This window comes from Phyllostomus discolor, chromosome 12 (genome assembly GCF_004126475.2).
Source record: "Phyllostomus discolor isolate MPI-MPIP mPhyDis1 chromosome 12, mPhyDis1.pri.v3, whole genome shotgun sequence".
NCBI classification, from domain to species: Eukaryota; Metazoa; Chordata; class Mammalia; order Chiroptera; family Phyllostomidae; genus Phyllostomus; species Phyllostomus discolor.
In genome coordinates, this window is record NC_040914.2 from 15,417,602 (window position 1) to 15,445,291 (window position 27,690).

A 27,690-nucleotide genomic window follows, 5' to 3' on the forward strand; every position below is an offset into this window, starting at 1 on the left:
GCCCTGATTCTCTGACACTGGGCTCAGCTCCCACCTTAAATGCTGGAGCCTTGAAGGAGCCCAGGATTTGGCAGGCTGATTAAAATGCGCCCCTCCCCCTCAACCAGCAATGAGCTGATGATGCACAACCATGCTGGTGCCAGTCAGAGCGGCTCTGGGTGTCCTGCAGAAAGACACGTCTGTGGCCAGGGGAGCTGACAATTCGAGAGGCATGCCTCATGAGCAGCCGGACGTCCTGCCCAGGACCCACAGAGGGACTGCTTAGACCCAGGGACAGGCTCAGAGAGTGTGAGATTCCCAACGCCCTGGCACCTGCCACCATAGGGCCAAGGGGCCAGGGAGAAGTGACTAACAGTTCCTTCCCTACCAGAGCCCTGACAGAGAACCCTGCATTCTCTCCAGGACCCCAGGACAAGTCTCAGGCAGTCAGAGACCTGGCCCTCAGAGAGGAAGCAAAATCCAAAAATAAGGCAGACAGCTGGGAGACAGCCAGGAGTGTCTTGGGTGTTCTGGGAGACTCCTGAGCGAGACAGGCAGTGGCTCCAAACCTATCAGCTTTATTAAACCTAGCTGTGTGTGTGCATGCACATGCATGTGCACGGGCACACACTTCAGGCCTGGGGCACCACGCCGTAGAGCTGATGAGGAAGCAGCTTCTGCTTCTCGTTGCAACTGTAGATCCATCGTGGGCGCACAAACACCAGGGAGGGGTTGTCCATCAGGGCCTGCAGGGGGCCAGGGGCCCATGTGAGAGGAGACGCAGGGGCTTCGAGGGCAGCTGGGTCTCCCTTTCCCTGCCCCTGAGGACCCACCTCCTCAAAGCTGGGGTCCCACTCCTGTGCCGTGATCACAAACTGGACCCGGTCGCTCATGTAGTCCTCGAGCTCCCTGGCGGGAGAAGAGAAGGAGCCAAGAATCAGCGTCCCCCCTGTTGACATCTGACTCCCCAGCTGTTCTCAAAGGCCGTCCTCTCCTATCCCCACCCATGTCCCCGAGAGGCTGCCTGTGGACCCCCCATTCTCCCACATGCCAGTCTTGCCACGGCCACCATACCAGCAGCTCACACTGTCACCAACCCTTTCGGAGGGTGGCGGGGAGCCTCACTTTAGAGAGGAAGCCAAGGGAAGCTGTGCGGCCGTGCTGGCACTGAACTCCAGGGCCTGCGCCCTCCTGCAGGACACAATCCTTTCTCATCCCCCTAGATGCCTTCCTTCCACAGCCTGCCACGCCCCTGCCCCGGGACCCAGAGACTGACCCATTGAAGGCTGTGACGTAGCGGCTGAGCTTCCTCCGCTCGTCCCCGGGGAACTCCCCGTACAGGAAGAAGTGTTTGCCCTGGAAAAAGTCTGGGAGACGAGGGGAGAGCCACGGTGAGAGCCACGGTGAGGCCCTGGAGGCCAAGGCACAAGCCCGGAGCCACAGAACGGTTAGAGGCAAGACGGGAGAGCAGGCAGCAGCTGGACGGGGGGGGGGCGTTCAGGCCCAGCACGGGACAGTGACCACCAGCAGCGGTCCCAGCCAGGCCCAGCAGAGCCTTCTGAGAAGCCTGGGTTTGGGGTCTTGCCTTCTTTAATGGTAAAAGACACAATGCCAATGATTCTAATGTGTTTCTGACACGAGGTAAGTCACAGATGAGCTGTTGCCTCTTAATGAGCTTGGCCAGGTGGAAAACCAGCCCACCCACCAGCCACTCATCCGCCTGCTTTGTCTCGCTCCCTTTGGGGCAGGCCCTGGTCTCTAGGATGGCTCTTTCCTCAGTCCATTCTAACCTGGCCTTCCAAGCCATCGATCCACTGACACCACTTTGGGGGCTTTGGAGGATCAAAGCGCTTTCCTGCCCGTGTCCACGAAAAACAGGCGGAAACGGCTTCCTCCAGTGGTCACTGCCTCTCACCCCCACTGAGCCCTCAGAGGCATCTCCCTCCATTTCTCCCTCCATTCTCATCGGCAGGGGCTCTGACGCTCGCCCCCATCCAACCCCTGCATTCATGGCTGAGGCGACAAACACCACCACCACCACCACCACTCAGGTCCCCCCCCACAGAAATCATCCGTATGCTCCCCCCACCCATAACACACGAATGAAGGAGCCTGGGCATCTGCAGGTCTGAAAAGGGCCCCCATGGGGCTCCCGAAGCCTGGGGAGGGCTGAGCCCTGACAAGGAGGGAGGGCCATTCTTGCCTGCAGTGGAGCCACAGCCTACGGTGACGCTGGATTGTGAGGAGGTGCTCACAGCCCATTCAGGAGGGGGACAGAGAGGGAAGGGGAAGAACGGAACAGGACAGAGAGAACAAAGAGGTGGCAAATGCAGGCAGTGGCAGGGAAGCAACCAGGAGGCGAGTCGCAGGGTGGGAAGCAGCAGTCCCAGGCTGGCTGGACCGAGTCACAGCTGAGAACTGACAGGGACAGATCCGCCCTCAGGAGGGAGGGAGAGGTTTCCCACCTGGGAGTTCTGGAACCGGCAGGCTGGGAGACTCGGGGGGCCCCTCGTTGTCTGTGTTCTCATCTGTGGATCCCGCGTATGGGTCCTGGCCATTCTCCCCCTGGTGCGGGGGCTGCCTTTGTTCCTTCTGCTCAGCCACCCTGGGGAAGCAGAGAGGGTGGAGGGAGGGCATGCAGACCAGGTCCCCCCTCCCAAGGCCGGGCCCACCCTGAGCCCCCAGCCCCAGCGCTACCTTCTCAGCTCATCCTCAGTGTCCCCAGAATCTTCTGCCCCATTGTCCTGTCCTTCTGTGAGTGGAAGCTTAGTCAACACAGGTGTCTGCCCTGTCTTCTGGGAAGACTGGTAACCCTCCTCCCAGTCCTCACGCAGGCGTCCCAAACACCAACTTCAATTCCCCTCCAGATCCAGTTCCTCAGGGGCCCCTAGCTTCCTCCTCCCTCAGACCAGGAGTCCAGGCCCCCAGCCCCTCCTCCCTCAGACCAGGAGTACAGGCCCTCAGCCCCACCTTCCTCAGACCCAGGAGTCCAGGCCCCCAGCCCCTCCTCTCCTAAGGCTCTGACCTGAGCACTCCCCCTCAAAGTGGATATCTTCCTGAGATCCTGGAGAGGTTGGTTTGCCCTCTCCTGGGGTTGGGGGTCTCTGAGGTGAGCTGGATCCTGCTGCCTGAGGGGGCTTGGTTTTGGTCTGGGGGCGCTGAGGAGAGAGGGTGGGTCAGTGAGCAGGAAAGGGACAGGGTGGGCAGGAGTGTGTGGGGGGAGGTGTGCCCACAGGAGGCAGGAGTAGAGACTTTGGGGACCACGTCAGACCCACGTCCTCCTCCCACTACACCCTCCCACACCCAAGCAGGGGAACAGCGGACCTTTCGGGGAAGCTTGGGGGCTTCATCCCCGCTGCTGCCACTGTGAGGGTCCCCCTCGTCCTCACTGCTGGAGTCGGGCCCTGCCATGAGGTACCTGGGGGAGGAACTGGGCCTCAGACAAACAGCACATTTTGTCCTCCAGGGCCTGCAGGGAGGGTGCTCAGGACGCAGCAGCCACTGGCGCTTGCTACATACCCAGGGTCACGACCATGGCCGCTCCCGCAGCCTGCTCTGCTTCCCAGCTCTGGAAGACCCCGCTGACCCCCAGTCTCCAGCCACCCACACGGGGGACCTGGGCCCTCCCTGGCTGCCCCTCCCTCTTGGGGAACAAATGCTCCATTGCTGAAAGTATTAAAAAAAAACAGAAATACTTTTCCCGTTTGAGAACCAAAGTCAGTTTCTCACTGGGAGAATGCCTACCAATTAAGGGAAAATTCCCAAAGGCAAATACATTTTGCTGTTTTAAGACCGTGGCTCTACATTCATGGATCCTTAAGCTGCTGACACTCCAGGAGAAGAATCCTCCTGTTCTGGTAATAATGACGGCAAACACTCACCTGGACTCCTGTGTGCCAGGCCCACTCCCAGCACCCGACAGAGACGCACGCACTGCACCCCGAGGCAGGCGGTCTCTCAGCCCCATTCTCCGGATGAGGGAGCAGAGAGATCACTGCCGTGCCCCGACCCCAGGACACAGGGCACAGCAGAAGCAAATCAATGTGTTGGCTTTGCTCTCCTGATGCACACAGAGACCCTTCTGCACATAGCTGGGTTTTTCCAAAGCAGGTGGACACTACTAGGTAAGTCACAACACTCTCTGGAAAGCAGTGTCTCATGGGAAATTCGGAGAATTTAAAGTGTCACAGTTCATTAAACCACCAATGGTAGATTTACTATTTTTTCTTTGAGCTGAAAGATTTTGAAAACTCAGTCTGTGATTACTGTGGGGAGAGCCATCCATCTGGAATCACCCTTTTGTCATCTGCTGTTTGAAACACGAAGTGCTTTCTAAAGGTTTGTTTTTCTTTCCGTCAAAACCCTGTTGCACATCTGACACTGTTTTGTTGCCTTCTCTTCCGAGCACTCTCACCTCCCCCAGGCAGACAGGGTCCAAATGCAGACCCCCGACCCACTCTATTTCTACACCCAAGGCCCCAGCCGCTCCAGGGTCCTCGCCTGCAGCCTCCCCGTGAGGCTACACCCCAGCCCCCGCTCTCAGCACACAACCCAACCCACCCCCATCACACCTCCCAGCTCCCTGCTGAGAACCCTGGGAACAAGGCAGGTTTCAGGATTTTGGATTTTTCAGATTTCAGAGAGACAAATGCCAGGAACACTGTTACATATCACTCCTGGGGCGGGTAGGGGGTGGGGCTCGGAGGAGGATGAGCCCTGTCAATGAAACTATGAATATTTCTCTAATAACCATGATGACACACTTCATAGAATAAAGTTCATAAATAGCCTCACATCAGCTCAGGATGCTCATGCAGCCAAGTGGGTTTGTGCTAAATCTAGAAAAACACTTCTGGTTCCAGAGGCATCTGGATTCCCGAACCACCGATGAGGGGTCTGTGGAGCTGGGCTGCCAGACACCAGGAGCCCTTTCTGAGCTGGCCCACCCGCTCCCCATCCTCCACCTCTCCCCAGACGACAGTCTCTCAAATACACCAGGCACAGCCCCGATTCTGAACACACTCAGGCCTGTCTTCTCTCCCTCGGAGTAGAACTCAAGGCCCCGTTCCGACCGCAGGCCTCAGATCTGACCCTGTCCTTCCCCAGATCCACAGCCTTCTGTGGCTCCCGCTGCCCTGGCCTCATTCTCCCACGACCTGCTGCCCGACTGCAAGCTGAGCCCCACCTGTAACTCCTCTGGCCAGACATCAGGCTGACCTCGGCTTTGGCTCCTCTGCCCAGTGGGCTCTCGGCCTCTGGTCAGCCTGGTAAAGCTCTTCTAGTCCTTGAAGACCCCTACTGACTGTGGTCTCTCCTTGGGCTTCCTCCCTCTGTTTCATAACAAGCCTGGCCCCTCATCAAAGTGAGAGGTCTTGTCGAAGGCAGGACCTGACGTCTGGGCGCCCACCACTGCATAGGCCGCCTGGCGCCAAGCAGCGGCTTCGGGGTCTTGCTTTAAATGAATCCAAACAGGCCCCATCACGCCATTCCCCTGCCCGAGCCTTTGCACATGCTGTTTCTCTGGCCTGCACTATTCTCTTCCTTCTCCGCAAGCAGACTTCACAGAGCCCTCCATGAACCCCCCGGCGAGTGCTCGCTGCCTCCGACACTCTCCCCTCCCAGCCCATGTCCTCCACTAGGAGGCCCTGGTCTGATTTCTCTCCAGATCCCTAGCACTGCCCAGCACAGGGATGGCGGCAGGGTCAGTGCGTGTACATGTGTGTACTTGTGTACCACAAGTGTGCGGTGAGGCCTCACCTCCGGGAGGGCAGCCGCCGACGCATGCGGTGACAGTCCAGCACCCACTCCTTACGCACGATGCGACCTCCGAGGCCTAGGACCTGGCTGTACTTGGGGGTGTTGGCAAAGGCACAGCTGTGAGGAGCAGAATGGAAGGGTCAGTCAGGTAGGATTTGAGGGGTGAAGGGGCAGGGGGAGACAAGGAGGACAGAGAGAGAACGAACGAGGGGTGAGTAAGAAAGGAAAAGGGACAGACACGGGGAGAAGCAGAGACACAGGGAAACGTAGTGAGAGACGTATGAATCAGGAAGAAAACGAGGCAGAGTTCGCACACAGTGCGATGATGAGACACACACACACACACACACACACACACACGGGCAGACAGGGAGAGGGAAGGCAAGACAGAGAAGGCAGAGGGATGTGGAGAGCGGGAGCAGGGAGGCGGGCGGGGAGGTCGCAGGCCTACATGAGGTGGGTGCTGTCTGCAGTCCAGTCTGGCCGATACTTGGCCCCCAGCTCTAAGGCTTTGTCCCGGAGCTCTGAGCGGAAGGGGTTCTGGAAGCCACTCAGCACCACCACCACATCCTTAAGGATCTTCCCCAGCTCCTGCGGGCCAGCTCGGGGACCCCTGTGCTCGGTGCCTTCTCCTCGGAGCTTCCCTGGCGCTGCCCCCCGAGCTGGGGCAGGGGCTGAGGTGGTGGCTGGGGTACTGGTGGGTGCTGGCACTGAGGAAGCCAAAGAGGAAGCTCCATTAGCACTGCTAGGACTAAACCCTGAGCCCCTGCCCCCCTCAGGTCCAGGGTCCCAGCCCCCAGTCCTCTCCACCCCTCGACACAGGAGCACAGGCCCCTGCGGGAACAAGGAACCCAATCTGCTCACATTTGGATCTCTTGCGGGTGGGTGGTGAGGGCTGGGCTGTCGGTTTGCTGGGGGTCTTCCTTTCTTCTTGATTCAAATCCAACTTCCTCTTCCCTTTGGGGGACTCCTGAGGCTGCGGGGTGAGGTGAATTGAGGACTCTAGCTCCTCTCCTCCTTCTCCACTCACCAGGGGCTGCCGCTCTCACCTTGGAGGTGCTGCCTACCGCCCTGGAGGCCGGAGAGGACGAGGAGGCGGCACTGGAGGCCTGCAGTGTGGCAGCCGCATAGCTGGGTCCTGCTGGGTCGCTGGCTGTGGCTACGGAGGGAGAAAGTAGAACCAGCATGAGCAGGCTGGGCCCTCAGACCTTCAGCTCCTGTCCATGCGACACAGATGGGCGTTCCCCAGACCTGCCCATGACCCAGGAGGCCAGGCCCCCAGCCTGTACTCACTTAGGACTCGGGTTTTCCACACTCACCAGTGGAGGTCTTATTGATCCGGCTGAAGAAGAGGGCACCTGGTCTCAGGGAGCTGGCACCCTCATCCTCCTCCTTCACACGGAACTGGCCAAGCTTGGTCACCTTCTAGGGTCCCGCAAGATCAGTGCAATGGGTATGGACTGTTGGCAGGGGGGGTGAAGAGGTAGGGAGAAGGCTCTGGGGAGTGGCGGGTAGAGCTTACCTGTGGGGAAGCCTCTGGCTCATCTTTGTCTGGGGGGCTGTGAAACCGTACAAAACTCAGGCCATAGGGGGAGTCCTGGGAAAGGAGGGATGGGAGTCGGGGAGTCTGGCCAAGGACCAAAGCCTGGCCCCACACCCCTTGAACTCCAGGAAACCCCTCTCTGGCTCTTTCCCTCACCTAGCGAAGTACCTGTAGGATAATTTCAAAAACAAAAACCTCTAGCTGCTAAGGAGTCCTGGCTCTGGGTCAGCACAGCTCGAAGCCTTTAAGTGCATTAGCCCCCTTAACCTCAGAGGGACTGACAGAGGCTGCCAGGTGTCTGAGCAAACCCTCTCCTGCACACCCGAATTACCGCCGGGGGCACGGGAGGCAGTGCTGGTGCCACTTCGGGGACACAGAAATGCTCGGGGCTGTGCCACCTCTGCTGGCTGGATGCAGAGCCACAAGATGGAAGGAACCCGGGTCCCTGGATGACCAGGCGAACACCCCCCAGGACGCTTCCATGGGTAAGGATTCCCTCACCGTGTGGTGTCATTACCGTCTGGGTCTCCTTACTCCAGCTTAGCACCCTGACTCACAGCAACCCTACAAGGATCAAGAAACCGAGGCTGGAAAGGGTAAGTCACTTGCCCAAGGTCACACAGCTAAGAAGGGGTGTAGCAGGTCTCACACCCAGGGTCTGACTCCATTCTCTTGATGTCTACCCCTAGGCCACCCCTCTAACAAGTCAGCTGTCCCCCGCCAGTTCCCCTCTGAGCTGCTGCAGCTCACCAGCCCTCCACACCCTCCGGGAAGCAAAACCTCGCAAGAGGGGAACCCAAACCCACTTCAGGGAAAGCAGGGACCCAGCCTCCTCACTGTCCCGAGGGGATACCCGCTGTCCAGTCCTCTCAGCCCTGTGACTCAGTACTGGTCCCTGAGCTCCCTCCTGGCCCAGGACAAAGCACCTGGCACCCCAGCTCCCACCCTAGGTACCTTGCTGTAGGGCTGGCTGCAAACAATTTTGACTCGGTCCCAGCGCTTCTCGGCAGCTCCCCGGACCAACTTGTCAGGCCCAAAAAAGCGAACACGGGTGGGGTTGGAGCCACTGCGGCTCTCAGAAGGGGACATGAAAGACGAGGTGACCAGAAGGACCTGGGAGAAGGCACAACGAATGAGGACCAGGGCTGACTGGTTTAAACGATGCATCCTAGGGGCTGGGAAGAGGGCAGGGGGCCTGCGAAGAAGCTAAGGAGTTGCCAGACCCAGCTTGCACCTCGACCTGCCTCATGGTGTGTAGACCCCTCTTGCCTCTGGGCCCCGGTCCATCCTTCCCTGACACAGGCCCCAGAGGAATCCTCCTACGTCCAGATCAGAATGATCCTTCTTGCACAGAGCCTGCCGTATCTGGCCATGTGGTGGGCCACAAGGCCTGAGAAACAAACCCTCCCAGCAGAGAAGATTCACAATGACCGGCACAGCATTCAAACACCTTTTGCAAACACACGGCTGTGTCTGCGGAAAGGTGAGGGGAATTCTCATCGGCCAGAAACGGGAGAGCAGAATCCAAAGAGGTGGAGGGCTGCACCAGTTAATGTAATTCTCACAGCTCAAGCCCACCCAGCTGGGCCTGGACGTTTCTGCTTCTCCAGCTGCTCCTTATCGGGCTTTGCCAACAGGGGGAGCTAGAGAGAGGCAGCAAAGCTGGAGGAAGGAGGCGAGATCAGCTCCTGTTTGGGATCTCGTGGGCAACACCCCAGGCACACCTCTGCTTCTTCAGCAGCTCAGGCTCCCCTCCCTGGGGCACCAGATGAATCCAGTTCGCAGATTCTCAGCACTCCAGAACCAGCCTCATCCAGCCCTTCTCAGGGACACTGGTACCAGCTGGTGGGCATCCCATTCAGGGTCTGAGTTTCAGAGCTCTATGGAACCCTATCTCCAACTTGTAAGCATCTATGTTCCCATCATTCCAACCTTTTTCTTTTGTTCCCCCAACCCTAGGGGTGGCAGCTGCTCCCCACCCTTGCTGCCACACCATAATTTAGTCTTCTTGCCTCATCAGTCACTAATTCTGTTTTTGTTTTTAAATATTTTATGTATTTATTTTTAGAGAGAGGGGAAGGAAAGGAGAGAGAGAGAGAAACATCAGTGTGTGGCTGCCTCTCACATACCCCGCACTGGGGACCTGGCCTGCAACCCAGGCATGTGCCCTGACTGGGAATAGAACCAGTGACCGTTTGATTCCCAGGCCCACGCTCAATCCACTGAGCCACACCAGCCAGGGCAGGCTGAAAATTTTAAGTGGTCCCAAGCACACAGTGCCAACTGATGCCAGGGCAAATCCTCTTTGGAGGAACATACTCCAAGCCCAGTCCTCCAAGAGTTCCAACAGATACATCCCCAAGAATGTAAGTTAGCAATTACACACACAGACACCACCACTCCCACCCCCCCCCCGCCCCCCGCCCACCCCGAGAGGCAGGAGGAAACAGGCTGCCATGACCCAGGGTTCACAGAAACCACAGACCGCAGACTAAGGCCCACAAAGGCTGCCTATACTGAAAATATCAAACACACAATAGAGAAGTAGTTTCAATAGTTTAAAGAAAGAAATGGACAGTATGATAAAGGAACAAATAATAATCAAAAATGACCAGACAGTTTTGAAAAAGAATCAGAGTTCACATCCAACAATAAGCGATCCAATCCCCTCTGTTGCTGGCTGGTCCGAGAATGTGCACATGGCCCAGTTCTGGCCCATATGATATTAAGAGGGAGGCTTCCCTGGCTGGTGTGGCTCAGTGGATTGAGTGCAGGCTGTGAACCACAGGGTCACCAGTTCAATTCCCAGTCAGGGCACATCCCTGGGTAGCAGGCCAGATCCCGGTAGGGAGCATGTGAGAGGCAACCACACACAGATATTTCTCCCCCTCTCTTTCTCCCTCCCTTCCACTCTCTCTGAAAGTAAATAAATAAAATCTTTAAATAAAAAAAAAAAAGAGGGAGGCTTCTGGGGACTTCTGAGAAAGATTTCCTGTCCCCACTAAAGAGAAACAGAGGATGGAAGAGGGCCACTGAACTTCTGCCCTTTCACTTTCTCCAGCTCCTGCTCTGGATGTCACTGGGTGACAGATGGAGCAGCGGCACCCATACTGCGACTGCGAGGGCAAGTCCAAAAGAACCAAGAGGTGCCCACCAAGCACCCTGACTTTGTGAAGCTTCCAGATCAACTCTGGATCTGCCTAATGCTAGGCTCCTCTCCTAGGAAACAAGTCTTATACAGTGACCCACTTTTAGTTGGGTAGATTCTGTTACTTAGTCTCTTTCTAACTGACAAAGTATGAGTTTGTGAAATTAAAAACCAAAAGCCTCTTTTGCTGAGAAGAAATATAGACTACCACTATATGTCTCTTTGTGCCCAACTCTGATTAATAAAAGGAAACAACAAAGACAATTATACAGAAGAGAAGCCTTTCCCTGGCCTTGGCTCTAATTGTTTATAAAAAGCCTGATTTTCAGCTGACAGAGGAGCTGAATTTATCAGCTAGAGACTAAAATTAAGGGGCAATGCAAACTGGCTGGTGGCTGCTGCCCACACTAGGAGGTTGACTAGACTGTCTTCCCATTCCCTGTACAGAGAAAACCAGTCACCAGACCTCTGTCTTCCCCAACACTGTCCTTCAGGCTCCGGGACTAAGACTTCACTCTCTAGAGGTGTTAGCCTCAGAAGCTTGTGAATCTCCTTAGTAGAATCTGAAGGGGGGAAAAGAACATGTTGATTGTGTAGAAAACTATTACCTACTACCTACTACAACATGTGGTTCACACTTGGTTTGTACAGCAGGTCCTCAAATAACATTGTTTCATTGTAATGTTGAGGGAATGCCACAAGGACTCAACTCTTGTTGACATCAATTAGCCTAGGGTGAAACTGGCTTTGTTACAATGTCCTTTTGTTTCCCTTAAAGTCCCAGAACCTACTGACTGTGTGAGGTGAGAGGACTTACTGTAAAGGTGACATGTACTCTGACGAGCATGTTCTGCCCTTTTCCCTTATTTTTCTTGTCTTTTCCAGCCCTACCTAGTCTCTGGGTAGTAGCCAGTATTATTGGGTTGGCCAAGAGGTCTATTTACTTTTTTTCTGCAAAATAAAAGACACGTTTTTCATGCTCATCAATAATCTTATTGATTTGGATATTCTGAGTATGTTGGCCATCTCCCTCATGGTGTAATGTTGATTGTTCTCAATTAATGTCCCGATTTGATCGCTCTGAGCTTCTAGTGGTCTCCCGGACTGCAGCGCATTGTCCCTCCAGAAGCCCCCAGCACAAAACTTCACAAACCGCTTTTCACACGTTCAATCAGTCACAGCATCCTCTCCAAACACTGCGCAAATCTTTTTTTGTGTATCAGCTGTGTTTTAACCTTCCTTGAAATAATAAAGCATTATATGCTGAAAATGTTGTGTATTTTCTTCCCTCTTCAATATTAAAATGGCTACACAAAATCTTGGTGTACACAATACACCAATTTTGCCCTGGGTTGGGAACATGCCCTGCCTGGTTTCAGAAGCTATAATCCCCCGAGGCTAAGGCTGAGTAAAGGACGTTGGGACCATAAGCCACTTAGGAGACAAAGCTTAGCTTTCTTGTAGGGGAATGTGCCTCTGCTTTCTTTCTCTTCACCCTGCTTAGTGCCAGGCGGATGACTGGTTAGCCAATGATGGGTAAGAATCCTCAAGAGGAAAGACCTGAGACAGGCATAGTCGCAAAGGGGCCCTCTGGGAAGAACTTGGGGGGCTATAGCAAAAGGGGGTAATGGACCCTCACCCCTCAGTTTGACATAGCCTGAGTCCTCATTCTGTCTGCAAGAAGTCTCTTAATCTCTCAGCTGCCTTACTTCCCCTGCCTGACTTAAGCCTGAAACAATGCTGGTGGTGAGCGCAACCCTGTGCTGGAAAGGGCAGGTTTCCTAGGGCGATCAGGCCTAAGAAAGAATGCATAAAATCCTATGAAACCTACTTTGCTAATACCCTCAATTTAAATAAAAAGAGTCCAAGCAGGAAGTGAGTTTGTTTCCCAAAATTTTATGGCCCTTTAACTATCTGACCCTGACTCAGAATAAGCCCTCAGAGTTCTCTGAATGTTATCTATTGTTTAATCATTTCTGCCTGACAATGATTAATGAGCTTTACGTATACACCCTGTATTCCTGTGCAAACTGAACCTAATAAAAGCTCATCAAGGCAAGGGTTGAGGCGCTCTCCCCTTGAGAGAGTGGCCGTGCCATCCCTTTTCCTCCACAGGACTCGGTAGTCTGTGTGAATTTATCTCGTCTCATCCATAACGCCATGGACCCCAGGAACCTGAATCCGCCACAGCCCTGGCCATTGTGGTGTGGTGTGGCTCAGTGGATTAAGCGCTAGCCTGTGAACCGAAAGGTCACCAGTTAGATTCCTAGTCAGGGCACACACCTGGGTTGCAGACCAGGTCCCCTTGGGGGCATGTGAGAAGCAACCAATTGATACATCTCTCACATCAATGTTTTTTTTTCCTTCTTTTTTATTTATTTATTTTTAGTGAGAGGGGAAGGGAAGCAAAGAGGGAGAGAAACATCAATGTGTGGTTGCCTCTCGCATGCCCCCTACTGGGGACCTGCCCTGGGTTGCAGGCATGTGCCCTGACTGGGAATCGAACCAGCAACCCTTTGGTTCGCAGGCCCGTGCTCAATCCGCTGAGCTACATACATCAATCAGGGTTGTTTCCCTCCTCTTTCTCCTTCCCTTCACCTCTCTCTAAGAATAAATAAATAAAATCTTTTAAAAAAAACAAAAGCAAAAAAAAAACCTCTGCCCAATTTAAATCATTTGCTCAAATAAAGTCTTCAAAATGTCAAGTGCCCCAGTTTACCTTCTGACATCTCATATAATCTTGTGAATATGAATGTTTGTTAATAGAAAACATCATTTGTCAAAATCTACCTTGTAGAACAAAAAAAGACACTTGATAACATTCAACACTCGTTCCTGAAAAAAGCCTCTAAACAAAGCAGGTTTAGAAAAGAACATCCTCAACCTAACAGAGGACAGCCACACACAGACCCACAGCTGCCACCACGGTTAGTGGTGGAGGACTCAACACCTTCCCCCTCCGATCAGGAGCAAGACTGGGATGTCCACTCTCAGCACTTCCATTCCACACTGTGTTAGAGACACTGTTCGGTGTGGTAAGATGAGAAAAAAGGGGGGAAAGCATGAAGAGTGGAAAGAGGAAACGCTGTTTTTATTCACAGACAGTACAGTATGATTGTGTATGTAGAAAATCCAGGGATCTACACAAATCCCAAGGGATTTCCCTATAAGAATTAATAGTGAATTTAGCAAGATCACAACATACAAGGTCAATATAAAAAAATCAACCGTATTTTTATTATGCTATCAGCAATTGGAAATACTTAAATATCATTAAAATAGTATCAATAAGCCCTGGCTGGTGTGGCTCAGGGGACTGAGTGCTGGCCCATAGACCAAAGGGTCACTGGTTCGGTTCCTGGTCAGGGCACACGCCTGGGTCCAGGTCCCCATTTGCCGGGTTGTGGACTGGGTCCCCCGATGGCGGAGTATCTCTCACACATCAATGTTTCTCTCCCTCTCTTTCTCCCTCCCTTCCTTCCCCTCTAAAAATAAATAAATAAAATCTTTTTAAAAATAGCATCAATAATTTAGGCAAGAATCAATAACAGATGCCAAAACGAGTGAGTCCAATTTCAGGAGTAACAAGATACTTAAATAGTCTGAAAGTATTTCTTCACATGACACTTATTAATTAATTACAAACAAAGAAGGATTTTAGAGCGGGGAAACCTGGGCCACACAACCTTAACCGAGTGATCAGTTGACACCACCTGCAATGAACAAGCAGCAGGGCCGCGCACCCGATGTGCTGAGAACACAGCACCCCCTCTGTGGCACCCTGGCCCCAAGGGTGCGACCTAACCCTGACCGTGAGGAGACACAGACATCCTGAACAGTGAGCAATGTCTACAAAACCCCCCGACCTCCGCTCTTCAGAAGTGTCAACGGCACGAAATGCAAAGACAGTTGCGGGGACTGTTCCCAGTGAAGGGGAACAAAGGAGATGTGACGAGTCAATGGGTGATTCTGATTTTTTTCTTTTATTATTATTTTTTAAATTAAACACTTTTTTAGTTCCTCAGTTTACATACAATATTACTGTGTATTAGTTTCAGGTGTACAGAACAGTGGTTAGACAATCGTATCCGTTACAAAGGGACCCCCAATATTCACAGCATCCAGCTGGCACCTACACAGTTATTACATTATCACTGACTGTATTTCCTGTGCTGTACTTTGAATTCTCTTTTACTATAAAGACCGTCATTGGGACAACGAAGGAAATCCACATAAGGTCTAACATCAGACAGTAGAATGCTGTATCGATGATTTCCTAATCTTGATGACTGTACTGAGATGAAGAAAACATCTTTGTTTTTAGGGAATACCCACGGCAGTGTGATAAAGGGGTAAAGTGACATCACGTATGTAACTTACTTTCAGGTAAGTAAGGAATATGTATAAAGTAAGTGTGTACGGTAGTTCCCCTCATCCAAGGGGGGAACATTTCAAGACCCCTAGTGGCTGCCTGAAACCTCGGACAGCACCAAACCCTATATATCCTATTTTTCCTATGCATGCATACCTGTGACAAAGTTTAATTCGTAAATTAGGCAAAGTAAGAGACTAACAATAACTAATAATAAAACAGAACAATTCACATAAAAGTACATACTGTAAGATTCCATTTATGTCAAATTCTAGGACAGGCAAAACTATCTCCAGTGGCAGGAAGGAAGTCAGAGTTGCCTGAGCTGCCGGGGGAGGCGGAAGGAGGGCTGATAAGCAACACGAGGGAACTTTCAGCGAGGCTGGCAGTGCTCTGTGTCTTGATCTGGGGGACAGCTGCACAGGTGTATACATCTGTCATATTCTTTGACTTCTGCATTAAGGTTTGTGCATTTTTTAAAAGATTTTATTCACTTATTTTTAGAGAGAGGGGAAGGAAGGGAGAAAGAGGGGGAGAGAGACATTGATCAGATCATTCCCAGCCCTGGCTGGGAATTGAACGAGTAACTTTTTGGTTTGCAGGCTGCACTCAGTCCAGTGAGCCATACCAGCCAGGGCGTGAGATCTGTGCATTTTATTGTATGCAAAATATACCTCAATTAAAAACAATTTCTACCTTGGCTGGTATGGCTCAGTGGACTCAGTGCCGGCCTGCAAACCAGAGAGTAGCCAGTTCAATTCCCTGTCAGGGCACATGCCTGGGTTGCAGGCCAGGTCCCCAGTAGGCAGCATGTGAGAGGCAACCACACATTGATCTTTCTCTCTCCCTCCCTTCCCCTCTCTCTAAATATAAATAAATAAAAATATTTTTTAAAAAATTCTAACTGCAAGAAAAAAAATATCTTGTAGAAAGCTGGTCTGTTCACTTATAATTAAACTCTCTTTGTCACAGTAGGTCTATTTTTACCCAAAAACATTTTGTTGATTAACTAGCTGTCTAACTATGATAACATCAATCCAGCTCTAATTAATTCAACCAGTTAAAAAAAAAAAAGGATTGTGCCAACATTTAAAAGTATTTGTAATAGAGCAAAAGGCATTCCTTCTGTAAACATCTGTTGTAAATGAAGTGACTAACATCGTGTTGGATGCCTATCCCACACAATGTGAAATCTCAATTTGCAGCGACATCTATGAGAGCCCTGGAGCTGAATAAAGTAGTTTTGCTCTCCAGCAGTAACTGAATCTCAGAAAAAACACATGACTCTGTTTGTTTATGCCACCACAATGCAAACTGGGTCTCCTTCCAGCTGTACACAGTTTATCACCTGTCTCTCTACACTGGGCTCCTACAGAGGGCAGCAGTAAGCGTGACGCAGGTCTGTCCGGGTCTGGCGCCCAGGAGGCCCCAGGGGAAGCGGTGATGGGGCATCCAGGACAGGGATCAGCCTGGGGCCCATCGCAAGGCCCTGCTTACCTCATAGTCTTGCTCCCCGGTCCCTGCAGCTGAGCTGCCCACCAGCACCTCCACGAAGGCCGAGCCGTCATTTCCGATGTCCACGCTGTGTATCTGCTCCTCCTTCTCCAGCTGCGGGAGAGGGAAAGTCCACTGTCAGTGCCCGCTCTGCCCTGGGCTCGCTGTGACCTCGGGACCTCAGGAGAGGGATGACCCACATCTGAGCCACCCTATCTCTTTGCAATGTCAACTCTGTGACAAGTGGGTGGCCAGTACTGAGTGGTGCCACCTTTTCCCCTACATGCAGCAGTAGGAACTCAAAATATATTCACTGAATGCATAAACCTCCACACCCACTTTCCTGACTCCTCAAGACTTTGCCAAATGCACACAGGACCTGCTGCCAAGGAGCTCTCTCAAGGTAACTGGTAGGACACTTACCAGAGTTAACCACCCCCAGTCACACCAGACTCTGGGGACCTGTTCTGAGAGTAGGACCCTGGTCTGGTTTTCTCACCACTGCTCCCTGAGTGTGAATCCCAGCTCTGCCAAACACTAGCTATACAGCCTCTAACACCCTGGAGCCTCAGTCTCCTCAACCAGAAAAAGGGGGTGATAACTGTATCTATGCACATAAATACTACAGCCACAGTGTCCGGTATGTAATCGGCACTCTACCATGGTCAGTCAGGAGGCATTAATAGTCAATGCTTAGTAGTCACCTGCCGGAAGCAGGAAAGAGCTACCTGCAGAAAGGCTTCCCCCGAAGACCTGCCATCCCCTCTGACAGTTAAGAGTAAGGAAAGCCATGTGGGGGGTGCAGGGAGGGGAATGCAGTTGGGAATGGCTGAGGCAAGCCTCCTGCTTTCTAGTTTGGATCCCAGAATGACAGGTTATTCCAACTCTCAGATGTCCCCAGTCCACCACCCTACACTGCCCCAGCCACCAGAGTCATCTGATGCTCCAGTCTGCTCTGCCACCTCTCAGTCAAGAGGTCGCCCCGACACCACCTACACACAGCTACATATGGAAGCACCCCCACATGGAAGGAAGGAGCCCACACTTGGGGTGGGGCAAGCCTGGGTTCAAATCCAGCCCTACCATTTCCAAGTGTGCAACCCTGGGTGATGTACAACCTCTCTGGGAAGCAGCTAACTCACGTGTGCAAGGGGAGGGTCCTCATAATAACCCTCCTTCTGCAGGGAGCTGAGATGACACAGATAATAAAATAACACCCATAACAACGCTGCAGCAGACATCTAAGCACCCACAATGTGCCAGACACATAACGCACGCATCTTCTCTCCTCACAACGGCTTTGCAAGGCAGGGCTATTATTATCTCCATTTTACACTTGAGCAAACAAAGCAGGAAGTGGTTATGTAACTTCCCTAAGATCACACAGCTGGTGAACGGCAGAGCTGGGACAGGAGCCCAGGCAGTCTGGCTAGAGGCGGCACAGCCCAGGGTTCCTTCACCACCGGGTGGGTGTGCTGGAGGGACGGCAATGAGGGAAGGGCCTTCCCGAGGCTGAGGCGCGCTGGCCTCCTGGCGACCCTGCCTGCCTGCGCTGCTGCCCCGGTGGGCAGTGCTGCCCAGGTGCACAGTGCCAGCCTGACTTCTCAGCCTCCCGCCACACTGGATGGCTCTCTGCCAGCCAGGCCAGCCTTCCTTTTGTCCTGAGGGCAGGCTGGCGCCTTCCCACCTCAGGGCCTTTGCGCCTGTCCTCCCCCTGCCCAGACTACTAGTGCCCCACACCTTCCCTGGCTGGCTGGCTCCCTCCCTCCTGCAGGGCTCTGCTCAGACGCCACCTCTTCAGACCAAGCAGAGTGGCCTCCCTCACCTCTGCCAGGCTTCTCTAACTCCTACGCCTGCTTTGTTTTTCTCCATTATCACCACTGGATATTATATAGTTATATGTTTTATTTGTATTTGCCTAGCATCCCTCTCCCAACCAGACTTTTAAGCTCCACGAGGGCAGGGACAATATGAGTCATTCCCTACACTGTGTCCCAAATGCCAAGAACAGCGAGCGCCTGATCCTTCCCTGCTTTGCTTATTTACTGCCGTGTGGTCCTGGAGCACATGGTTTCATGGCACCCTTTGGGCCTCAGTTTCCTAACCTATAAAATGGGGACAGAAATGACTTCTACCGCACACAGCTGTTGGGAAGACTCAAACAAGGAATACACGTGAAGCCCCCGAAGAGTGCCTGCCACAAGAGCAAAGCTCCATAAACGTCAGCTGATCTCATCACCATAAAAGGCCTTCAATACATTCCTAACGTATGAATGAACAGATGGACAGGAAGCCCCCAGTGACCATTTGCTAAAGAAGCAAATGCCCTGAATTGTAATTCTCACTCGACTGTCCCTGACTAAGTGGCTTTGGTTGAGTCTCTTGCCACAGCTTCCTCAACTGTCACAAAGGAACCATCAAGGCTGACATTCTTGGATTCTCTCAGCGGGCCAGGTGCTTGGTATATTAGTTTCTTTCTGCTGCTCTAACAAATTGCCGAACATTGCAGCTACAAACAGCACATCTCACAGATCTGGAGGTCAGAAGTGTGAAATCTGGTCTCACTGAGCTAAAACCACGGTCTCAGCAAGGTTGGGTTCCTTCAGGAGAGTCTAGGGGGGAAGCCGATTCCTTGCCTTGCTCCCCAAAACCACCTGTTTCCCTTGGCTTGTAGCCCCTCCCCCCAGCCTCCAAGTCAGCAAGGGCGTCGCTCCAACTTCTGCTTCTGTGGTCAACCGCTCCTCCGACTCCGGTCCTCCTGCCTCCCTCTCTCCCTCGTAAGGACCCTTGTGATTACATTGTTCTTGCCTCCCCCAAATAATCCAGCTTAATCCCACCATCTCAAGATCCTTAACTTCATCACATCCGCAAAGTCCCTTTTGCCATGTAAACTGACAAATTCACAGGTTCTGGGGATTAGGATGTGGACAGCTTGTAGGGGGCCATTGCTCTGCCTTCCACTGCTGGTGAAGCTCTTCCTGGGCCAGGCACCACTGAATCCTCACAACCACTTTAGGAGGAAGGGTCTGTTACTGTCCCAGCTTTACAGATGGAGAAACTGAGGCTCGGTTCAAATAAGTAGCTCACATGTCACACAGAACTGATGACTGGCAGAGAAATTTGGACCCAACTTCTGACTATAAACCAATGCTTCTTCTCAACTCCCTATTTCAACCCTTCAGGCTAAAATGCAACATTTTTCCCTGGCTGGTCTGGCTCAGTGGATTGAGCACAGGCCTGTAAACCAGAGGGTCTCCAGTGACATTCCCAGTCAGGGCACAAGACTGGGTTGCAGGCCAGGCCCCCAGTAGGGGGTGCATGAGAGGCAACTACACATTAATGTCTCTCTCCCTCTTTTCCTCCCTTCCTTCCCCTCTCTAAAAATAAAGAGAATCTTTTTTAAAAACACAACCTTTTTACCTCTCCCACATTATGAAGTACCAGGCCCTATATTTGGTAGGATGTATATATTTGTATTTTAAATGAATAATTCTTATAACTACTTCTACTCTACACATACAGACTCCCTTGTATTTCTTCTTCTTTTTTCACCACATAGTTAGCAGCTTAAACAACACACATTTAGGATCTCAGTTTCTATGGGTGAGAAGTCTAACACAGCATGACTGGACTCTCAGCTCAGGGTTTCAGGGGCTGAAATTGGAGTGCTGGCTGGGTCTGTGGTTCTCATCTGGGGCTCAGGGTCCTCTCCCAAGAGAACTGGCTGTCGGCAGGATTCACTTCCTTGTGGCCGAAGGACCAAGGTTCCTGCTCCTTGCTGACAGGGTGCTACCCTCAGGTCCCAGGGGCCACCCACATTCCTTGCCACACGGCCGTTCAGAGCATGAACTTCTGCCACTTCTCCCAGGTGAGTCAAGAGTGTGTTTCTCTGACTTGATCCTCTGTTCTCTCATTTTTTTGATAAATAAAACATTTCTCATAAAAATGTTTGTGCATGGAAAATGCCCAAATGTCCACAGACTTATGAATTTTTTAAAAAAGATTTTATTGATTTATTTTTAGACAGAGGAGAAAGGAAGGAGAGAGAGGCTATTTATTGTTTTTAAAGATGCACATGCCTGAGTTGTGGACCAGGTTCCCAGTAGGAAGCAGGCAAGAGGCAACCACACATTGATGTGTCTCTCCCTCTTTCTCCCTCCCTTCCCCTGTCTAAAAATAAATCAATAAAATCTTTTTTAAAAATTAAAAAATAATAAAGATTTTATTTATTTTACTTTTAGAGAGAGGGGAAGGAAAGGAGAAAGAAAGGGTGAGAAACATCGATGTGCAAGAGAAACAAGAACTGATTGCCTCCCTCATACCCCCAACCAGAGACTTGGCCCCCAGCCCAGGCATGTGCCCTGACAGGGAATCAAACTGGTGGCCCTTTGGTTCACAGGCCAGCGCTCAATCCACCGAGCCACACCAGCCAGGGGGATGATTGTATTTACATGAAATGTCCAGAATAGGCAAGTCCATAGTCAGAAAGTAGACTGGCGGCTGTCAGGGCCAACCTGGGGAGGGGGAATGGGGCACAACTGCTTCGAGTTATGGGGCTTCTTCTTGGGGTGATGAAAATATCCTCAGTTAGTGACGATGACTGCAGAACATTGTCAATGTACTGAAAACCACTGAGCAGTACACTTTCAATGGTTAAAATGGTGAATTTTATGTTGTGTGAATTTCACCTCAGAAAAAAGAGTGTTCAGTAAGTGTCAGCTGTTAGAAGAAGGGCTTAAGCACAAGATGACTGTCGTCTGTGGCCACGTTTGTGTGCCCCTTTCTCAGGAGGACACAATTCGTGACAACAAGACAAAGGGCACATGGTCGGTTTGCAACGTTCCTAAGAGACATCTTGTTAAAAAATCGTCCCATATCTATGAAAGGCAATGTTATGCACCATTTCAAAGAATAAGGTAGAACTCTGTGCAGTGACAGGGGATCTCCAAGATATATTGTTATTTGAAAAAATACCCTGTAATTTAAAAAGGGGAAGCCAGGGGTGGATATACATGTTTATATGTGTACACATGACCCAGGAGGGCCACACAGGAAACTTCTAGCAGTGGCCGCCTGAGGGGGAAGAACCAGGCAGCAGAAGCGGGGAAGGGGATGGAAGCGGGTGGGGAAGGGGGCTTTTTTAGTTTGTGCCTTTTTATGCCTTTTGAATTTTGTACCATATGCATATACTAGGCATTCAAAAAGTAAAGTTAAGAAAACCACAATGGTTATTTCCAACAATGGAACAGTCTATAGAATGAGAATGAGCCATCCACAGCTACACCCAACGTGGATGAAACTTACAAACATACTAGGGAGTGAGAGCAGCCAGACACAACAGTAGATACAGCATGATTCCATTTACATAAAATCCCAAACCGATGCTGTTAAAGAAACCGATGCTGTTAAAGAAATCGATACTGTTAAAAATCAGGGTAAAGAGCTTCCAGCAAGATGGAGGCATAGGTGGACGCACCGCACCTCCACACACAACCAAGATTAGAACAACAACAATTTAGAGGCAGAATAACACCCAGAACTGACAGAGAATTTATCTGAAGGGAAGTCGGACAGCCAAGAAGTTGAAGTAGACCCCTTCGTCCAGACCGGTAGGAGGGGCAGAGAGTAGCAGCCCGGCGCAGGTCGTGGCGCTCGAACAGGGAAAACTGGGCGCATAAGTCAACCAGGAGCGCGTAAGGCATCTGGGACGTACAAGATCGCAACGGGTGGACCCTGAGTACGCAAGCAGCAGCTGGCAGACCTGCCAGTGAGGTGGCAATTGTGGACTGGGGCAGAGTGCGCAACCCAGGATCCCAGAGAAGGGACTGAGGTCCCAGGAGAACAGAGCTACCGCCATTGTTCCCTCCTTCCCGCCCCCGCCCCCACATACAATGTCACAATCTAGCACTGGGGTGCCCAGCCCCGGTGAACACCTAAGGCTCTGCCCCTCACCGTAACAGGAGTGACCAGACCAAAAAAAAAAATAAAAGGAGAGAGAGAGAGAGAGATGTCTCAAACAGAAGAACAGATCAATGCCCCAGGACTCATCATTTTGAGCGACCAAGAGATAGCCAATCTATCAGATACACAGTTCAAAACACTGGTGATCAGGAAGCTCACAGAATTGGTTGATTTGGGGCACAAATTACATGAAAAAATGCAGGTTACCATAAAAGAGATGAAGAAAGATGCATGGAGAACCAAAATGATGGGAAGGAAACTGGGACTCAAAACAATAGAGTGGACCAGAAGAAAGAAAAAAAAACAACCAAACAGGAAAGAATGGAGAAATAAGAATTCAGAAAAACGAGGAGAAGCTTAGGAACCTCCAGAACAACTTTAAACCTTCCAACATCTGAATTATAGGGGTACCAGAAGGGGAAGAGGAAAAGCAACAGATTGAGCACGTATTTAAACAAATAATAAAAGAGAACTTCCCCATTCTGGCAAAGGAAATAGACTTCCACGAAATCCAGGAAGCTTAGAGAGCCCCAAAGAAGTTGGACCCAAGAAGAAACACACCAAGGCACATCATAATTACATTACCCAAGGTAAAAATGAAGGAGAGAATCCTAGAAGCAGCAAGAGATAAGGGGACAGTCACCTACAAAGGAGTTCCCATCAGACTGTCAGCTGATTTCTCAAAAGAGACCGTACAGGCAAGAAGGGGCTGGAAAGAAATATTCCAAGTCATGAAAGACAAGGACCTATATCCCAGATTACTCTATCCAGCAAAGCTTTCATTTAGAATGGAAGGGCAGATAAAGTGCTTCTCAGATAAGGTCAAGTTAAAGGAGTTCATCATCACCAAGCCCTTATTTTATGAAATGTTAAAGGGACTTATCTAAGAAAAGAAGATAAAGAAAAAACATGTATAGTAAAAGGACAGCAAACTCACAATTATTAACAACCACACCTAAAGCAAAACCAAAAGAAACTAAGCCAACAACTAGAACAGGAACAGAACCACAGAAATGGAGATCACATGGAGGGTTAGCAACAGGGGAGAGTGAGGAGGAGAGAGGGAGAAAGGTACAGAGAATAAGTAGCATAGACTGTAGGTTGAAAATAGATAGGGGGAGGGTAAGAATAGTATGGGAAATGTAGATGCTAAAGAACTTATAAGTATGACACATGGACATGACTAAAAGGGGGAATATGGGTGGGAGAGGGTATACAGGGTGGAGGGAAGTGAAGGGAGGAAAATGGGACAACTGTAATAGCATAATCAATAAAATATATTTTCTAAAAAAACAAGGTAATGGTTACCCTTGTGGGAGACAGTGACTGGGAGGAGCAGCAGGGGCCTGGGGAAGGGGCATGCCCTATCACGTGATCTGAGTGTGGCGCACACATTGTACTCCAAGAGGATTCACAGAACTGTGTGCTTTGCTGTACACCTTACACATTAAAAGAAGATAAAAACCAATTTAAAACCAAGCAATCAGAAAACCCCTGAAAGGAAAAAAAAAAAGAAAAAAGAAAGAAAGAAACATGTGCCACCTCACTGTTGAACATCTCTCCTAAAGGACGCACCTCCAGTGGGGCACTGGACTTCCACCTGGACCACGTCCCAGCCACCCCCCGCCCAGGAAAAGTGAGCACAGAGACGGAAACTCTCCTCCTGGGAGCAGGCCATGGGCTGGCAACAGAGACTCTGGGGCCCCGACAAACAGCAGTGGCGTGTGGGGCTGTCAGGAGCAGAGCCCCGTGTGGGACTATCCTGATGCGGCATAATATTGCTGGGAGGAAAAACTCAGGGTAGCAGGAAAAAGCAACACAGATTAGTCTGCGAGTCTTGATGTGCAGAAATTTCAGCCTCATCACTTGAAAAGAACCAAAATCAGTATTTGGTGAATATGGAGTCACCTGCATATTGGCACCTGCCAGAAGCAATCAGATTTTCCAAAGGACCTCTGACAGCAGGTAGATTACCCACTGCAATGCTGCTTGCTCATACACTTGCCCCTGCAGTTTATTCTCAACACAGAAACCAGAACTCTCTGAGAACCTAAGCCAGGTTCCGTTCTCTGCTCAGAGCCCATCAGTGGCTCCCGTCTCACCCAGAGCAAACGCTTAGGTCCTTACACAGGCTTTCAGCCTTCAGCATCACAGGGCCTCACCTCCACCCTGTCAGCTCATCTCCAACCTCTCTCCCCTGGCTAACTCTTCTCCACCCACATGGGCTTCCCTGCTAGGAGCCTGAGCTTCTTCCCCAGGAATCTATACAGCTCACTACATAGCCCACTCTGCTCACTCGTCACTTCAGGGAGGCCTTCCCCGGCTCCCTATTTAAATAAAAACCTCTTGCCACCGCCTCCTCCGCCAGCTGGGGAATTCCCCATTTGGCTTAACTGTCTGATTTTCATCCACAACACTCGTCAGCTGATTGATGTTTCACTTTTGACTTTCCCCACTTAACATGAAAGCTCCACAGGACTGACATATTTATATCTTATGCTATCCACCACTATATGGCCCCCAAAGCTAAACAGCTTGGCCTATTGAAGGTGCTTCATAAACATTTAATGCATTTATAAAGAAATGAACCCACCTACTCCTGAATCTACAGGTGCTGTGCTAACAACTTCAACAGCTGTCTCCAGCTCCATGTCCGATCCCTAACTGTCCCCTTGATGCTGCCCCCTGGATATCCCACAGCCCTTCCAAGCCTAGACATGCCAATGGGACATTTCACCTTCTCAAGCTGCCCCTTCTCTCAGTTCCCCATTTCAGTGACAGTGGCACCACCTCCCTCAGTCTCCCAGGTCAGAGAACCCTGTGCCTCGTCCTGACCCTCAAATCCCTCACCCCTGTGTTCTGTCTTTTCTGCTTTCAGTCTCCTTGCCTCCACTGCCACTGAGGCACAGAATGAGATGTGATTCTCATAGGGTCACAGGAGATTCTCCCGGGATCATAAGAGAGCCCAGCGGAACCATCACACAGTAACAAACACATGAGTCCCTCCCTTTACACAAATACCAACATGTTGACAGAGCCCTTTTGCAGACATTATGTCACCACATCATCACACTAACCCTGGGCTTGAGTCTCATTATTCCCAAAGGACAGATAAGAAAACAGGTTCAGAGAAATGAAACAATTTGCCTGAGGTCAAAGAGTGAGTAACAGGGAGAGCTAGGGGCTTGAATGCAGTTCTCAAGACTAAACCATCAGCAACCTCTATCTCCCTCAGTTTAAAACATTTGGTCTAGAAAAGCTGTGTAACTTCTCTGGGCCTCAGTGTCCTCATCTGTAGAATGGGAATAATAATAGACTCTAGGTCATGGGGTATTTTAAGGATTCAAGGAGTTCATCCACATGACGTGTTTTGGATGGTGACTGGCAGTTGTAACACTGAATAAATGTTAGCTGACATTATTATTATTGTGTTAGGGAATTATGAAATATTTAAACTCCTAAAATCAACCAGAATTTTGTAGATCTGTGTATTTTTCCTGGAATGAGAATCCTCAGCTTCTCTCCTATTCTCAAAAGGATTTGTGACCCAAAACTTTTTCAGAAATACTGCACAAGAGAGACGAAGGATATGTTCAGTATCAAACATAATCACGTAAGCCTTGCCCCCAACATACCTCCCCAAACACCTCAGAAATAAGGAATATGGCCCAAACCAAGAAAACCAGGCCCTAGTTAGCTCAGTTGGTTGGAGCATCATCCCGATACACCAAGGTTGTGGGTTCAATCGCCAGTCAGGGTACATACAAGAATCAACCAACAAGCCCTGGTTGGTGTGGTTCAGTGGATTGAGCATCAACCTGCAAACCAAAGGGATGCAGGTTCAATTCCCAATCAGAGCACACACCTGGGTTGCAGGCCAGGTTCCCAGTAGGGGGCGCATGAGAGGGAGAGGCAATTGACATTTCTCTTCCTCTCTGTCTCCCTCCCTTTCCCTCTCTAAAAATGAATAAAATCTTTAAAAAAAAATCAACCAATGAGTGCCTAGGTAAGAGGAAAAAATTTGATGTTTCTCCAGTATGACAAAACAGTTATGTGCACCAACACTCAATAGTTGTGGGTTCAAGTCTTAGCACTGCCATTAATTACTGCTAATAATGGCCCCTACACCACGCTGCCCTTGTGAAGAGCAAGATCATGCAAATAAAACACCAAGGCCAGCACCTGGCAAAGAACAGATGCTTAAAACACACTTAGCTCTCTTCTCCCACTGGTTTCTTATTCCTGACAGGAATAGCCTGTTTGGAATTCTGTAACCATCTCAGGTCAAACCACCCTTTCCTGTTTGCCTCCCTCCAACTGCATACTCAAACAGAACCTGGCCAGCATTGCACAAATAGTGGTTTAGACTAGCTACTTCACTCCTCCCCTGCATGTGCTAGGTTCCCAATCTTCAAAATGGGGTTGATTGGTTTAGATGATCTCCCGAGACACCTTCGCACCCTGAGCAGCCCGACTAGAAGGCAGGACACCAGGAAATGATTCATTCTCTTCCAGCTGAGGATACTGAGGCCCAGAAAGTAGAAGTAACCTACCCAGCCACACGCTAATTCCTGTGATCATCCCTGGCCTAGTCCTTGGATCGCTTTTCTCCTCTGGCAACCACAGTGCCCTTTTTCCAGGTAAGGAAGCTGAGGCCCAGAGGGAAAATGCCTCAACCCAATGCCACCTGGTCAGAAGGAGACAGCAGAAGGGCAGGATCACCTGGAGCACCACAGAGATGGTCCTCTCGCCTGCCTTGGCTGCCCTCCATTTTCGGTAAGTGTCCGCCTTGAGAAGATTTTCTGCACAATGGGTCTGGAGATAAGACGGGAAAGGGAAAGTTAGGGTACCGAGATGAGAGTTAGATCCCCTGCTCTTAGATTATTCCTTTGAGTCCTCCCAAACTCTCTGCGATCTCCCAGATTTAAGTGTTCCCCTTTCCCGCCCCCCCCCCCGCCCCGCCTTGAGTCCCCTACAACACTTTCCCCTGGAAGTTCACCTATGGGCTCTCCAAGGAAGCTCCCCTATTCCTCCTTTCTCTCCAGCACTTCCATAGATTCCCGGAAGTGCCCTCATTTCACATCTCTCTCAAAATTCCCTTATAATCTGGAAATGCCCCCATGACCCCCTCCTTACTCCTTAGACTTCCATGAAGTTCCCTTTTACAATCCATAAGTTCTCGTGGGGGCCACTCACGAATCCCTTTACGTCTTCCAACCTCCCCCACGCCAGGCTCTCACCGAGTCCTGGCTACTGCAGGACACCACATGGCGGAGGCGGATTTCCGGCATGTCAACGTCGTGGGATGCGCGGGACCCAAAAGATGAAGCAGGGTCCGATTTGGGGGTCGGGACCCGGGTGCTCCCAGCGCGCGCTGAAGTGCGCAAGCGCGGAAGGCTCGGGCCTTTCAAACCGCGGCGCGCCGGCGCTTGCGTC

General features: G+C 50.9%; 1 protein-coding gene across 2 annotated transcripts; it reads right to left on the reverse strand.

The window, feature by feature from the left end:
* Positions 1-488: 488 nt before the first annotated feature.
* On the reverse strand, positions 489-27,682 carry XRCC1 (X-ray repair cross complementing 1). 2 transcript variants are annotated; one of them, XM_028529655.2, is made up of 17 exons: positions 27,495-27,682; positions 26,977-27,069; positions 16,297-16,407; positions 8,234-8,392; positions 7,259-7,333; positions 7,056-7,161; positions 6,786-6,895; positions 6,601-6,712; positions 6,188-6,446; positions 5,737-5,853; positions 3,304-3,397; positions 3,005-3,137; positions 2,677-2,731; positions 2,445-2,584; positions 1,256-1,346; positions 813-888; positions 489-725 (listed from the first exon to the last, which is right to left on the reverse strand). In XM_028529655.2, exons 1-17 carry the CDS (start codon positions 27,543-27,545, stop codon positions 612-614), a joined length of 1,896 nt encoding a protein of 631 aa, XP_028385456.1. In that variant the 5' UTR covers positions 27,546-27,682; the 3' UTR covers positions 489-611. The 2 variants fall into 2 exon arrangements, with proteins under 2 accessions (XP_028385456.1, XP_035868907.1); XM_036013014.1 differs by lacking the exon at positions 16,297-16,407 and having other exon boundaries at positions 27,495-27,657.
* Positions 27,683-27,690: the final 8 nt, after the last annotated feature.

Bases quoted from the DNA above. Each gene is read 5' to 3' on its own strand.
- XRCC1 (XM_028529655.2), bottom strand. From the start codon at position 27,545: ATGCCGGAAATCCGCCTCCGCCATGTGGTGTCCTGCAGTAGCCAGGAC. The intron at 7,334-8,233 runs GTACCTAGGGTG...CTCCTTTCCCAG, and splicing joins GCAGCCAGCCCTACAGCAAG to GACTCCCCCTATGGCCTGAG. The intron at 6,447-6,600 runs GTGAGCAGATTG...TGGCTTCCTCAG, and splicing joins CACCCGCAAGAGATCCAAAT to TGCCAGCACCCACCAGTACC.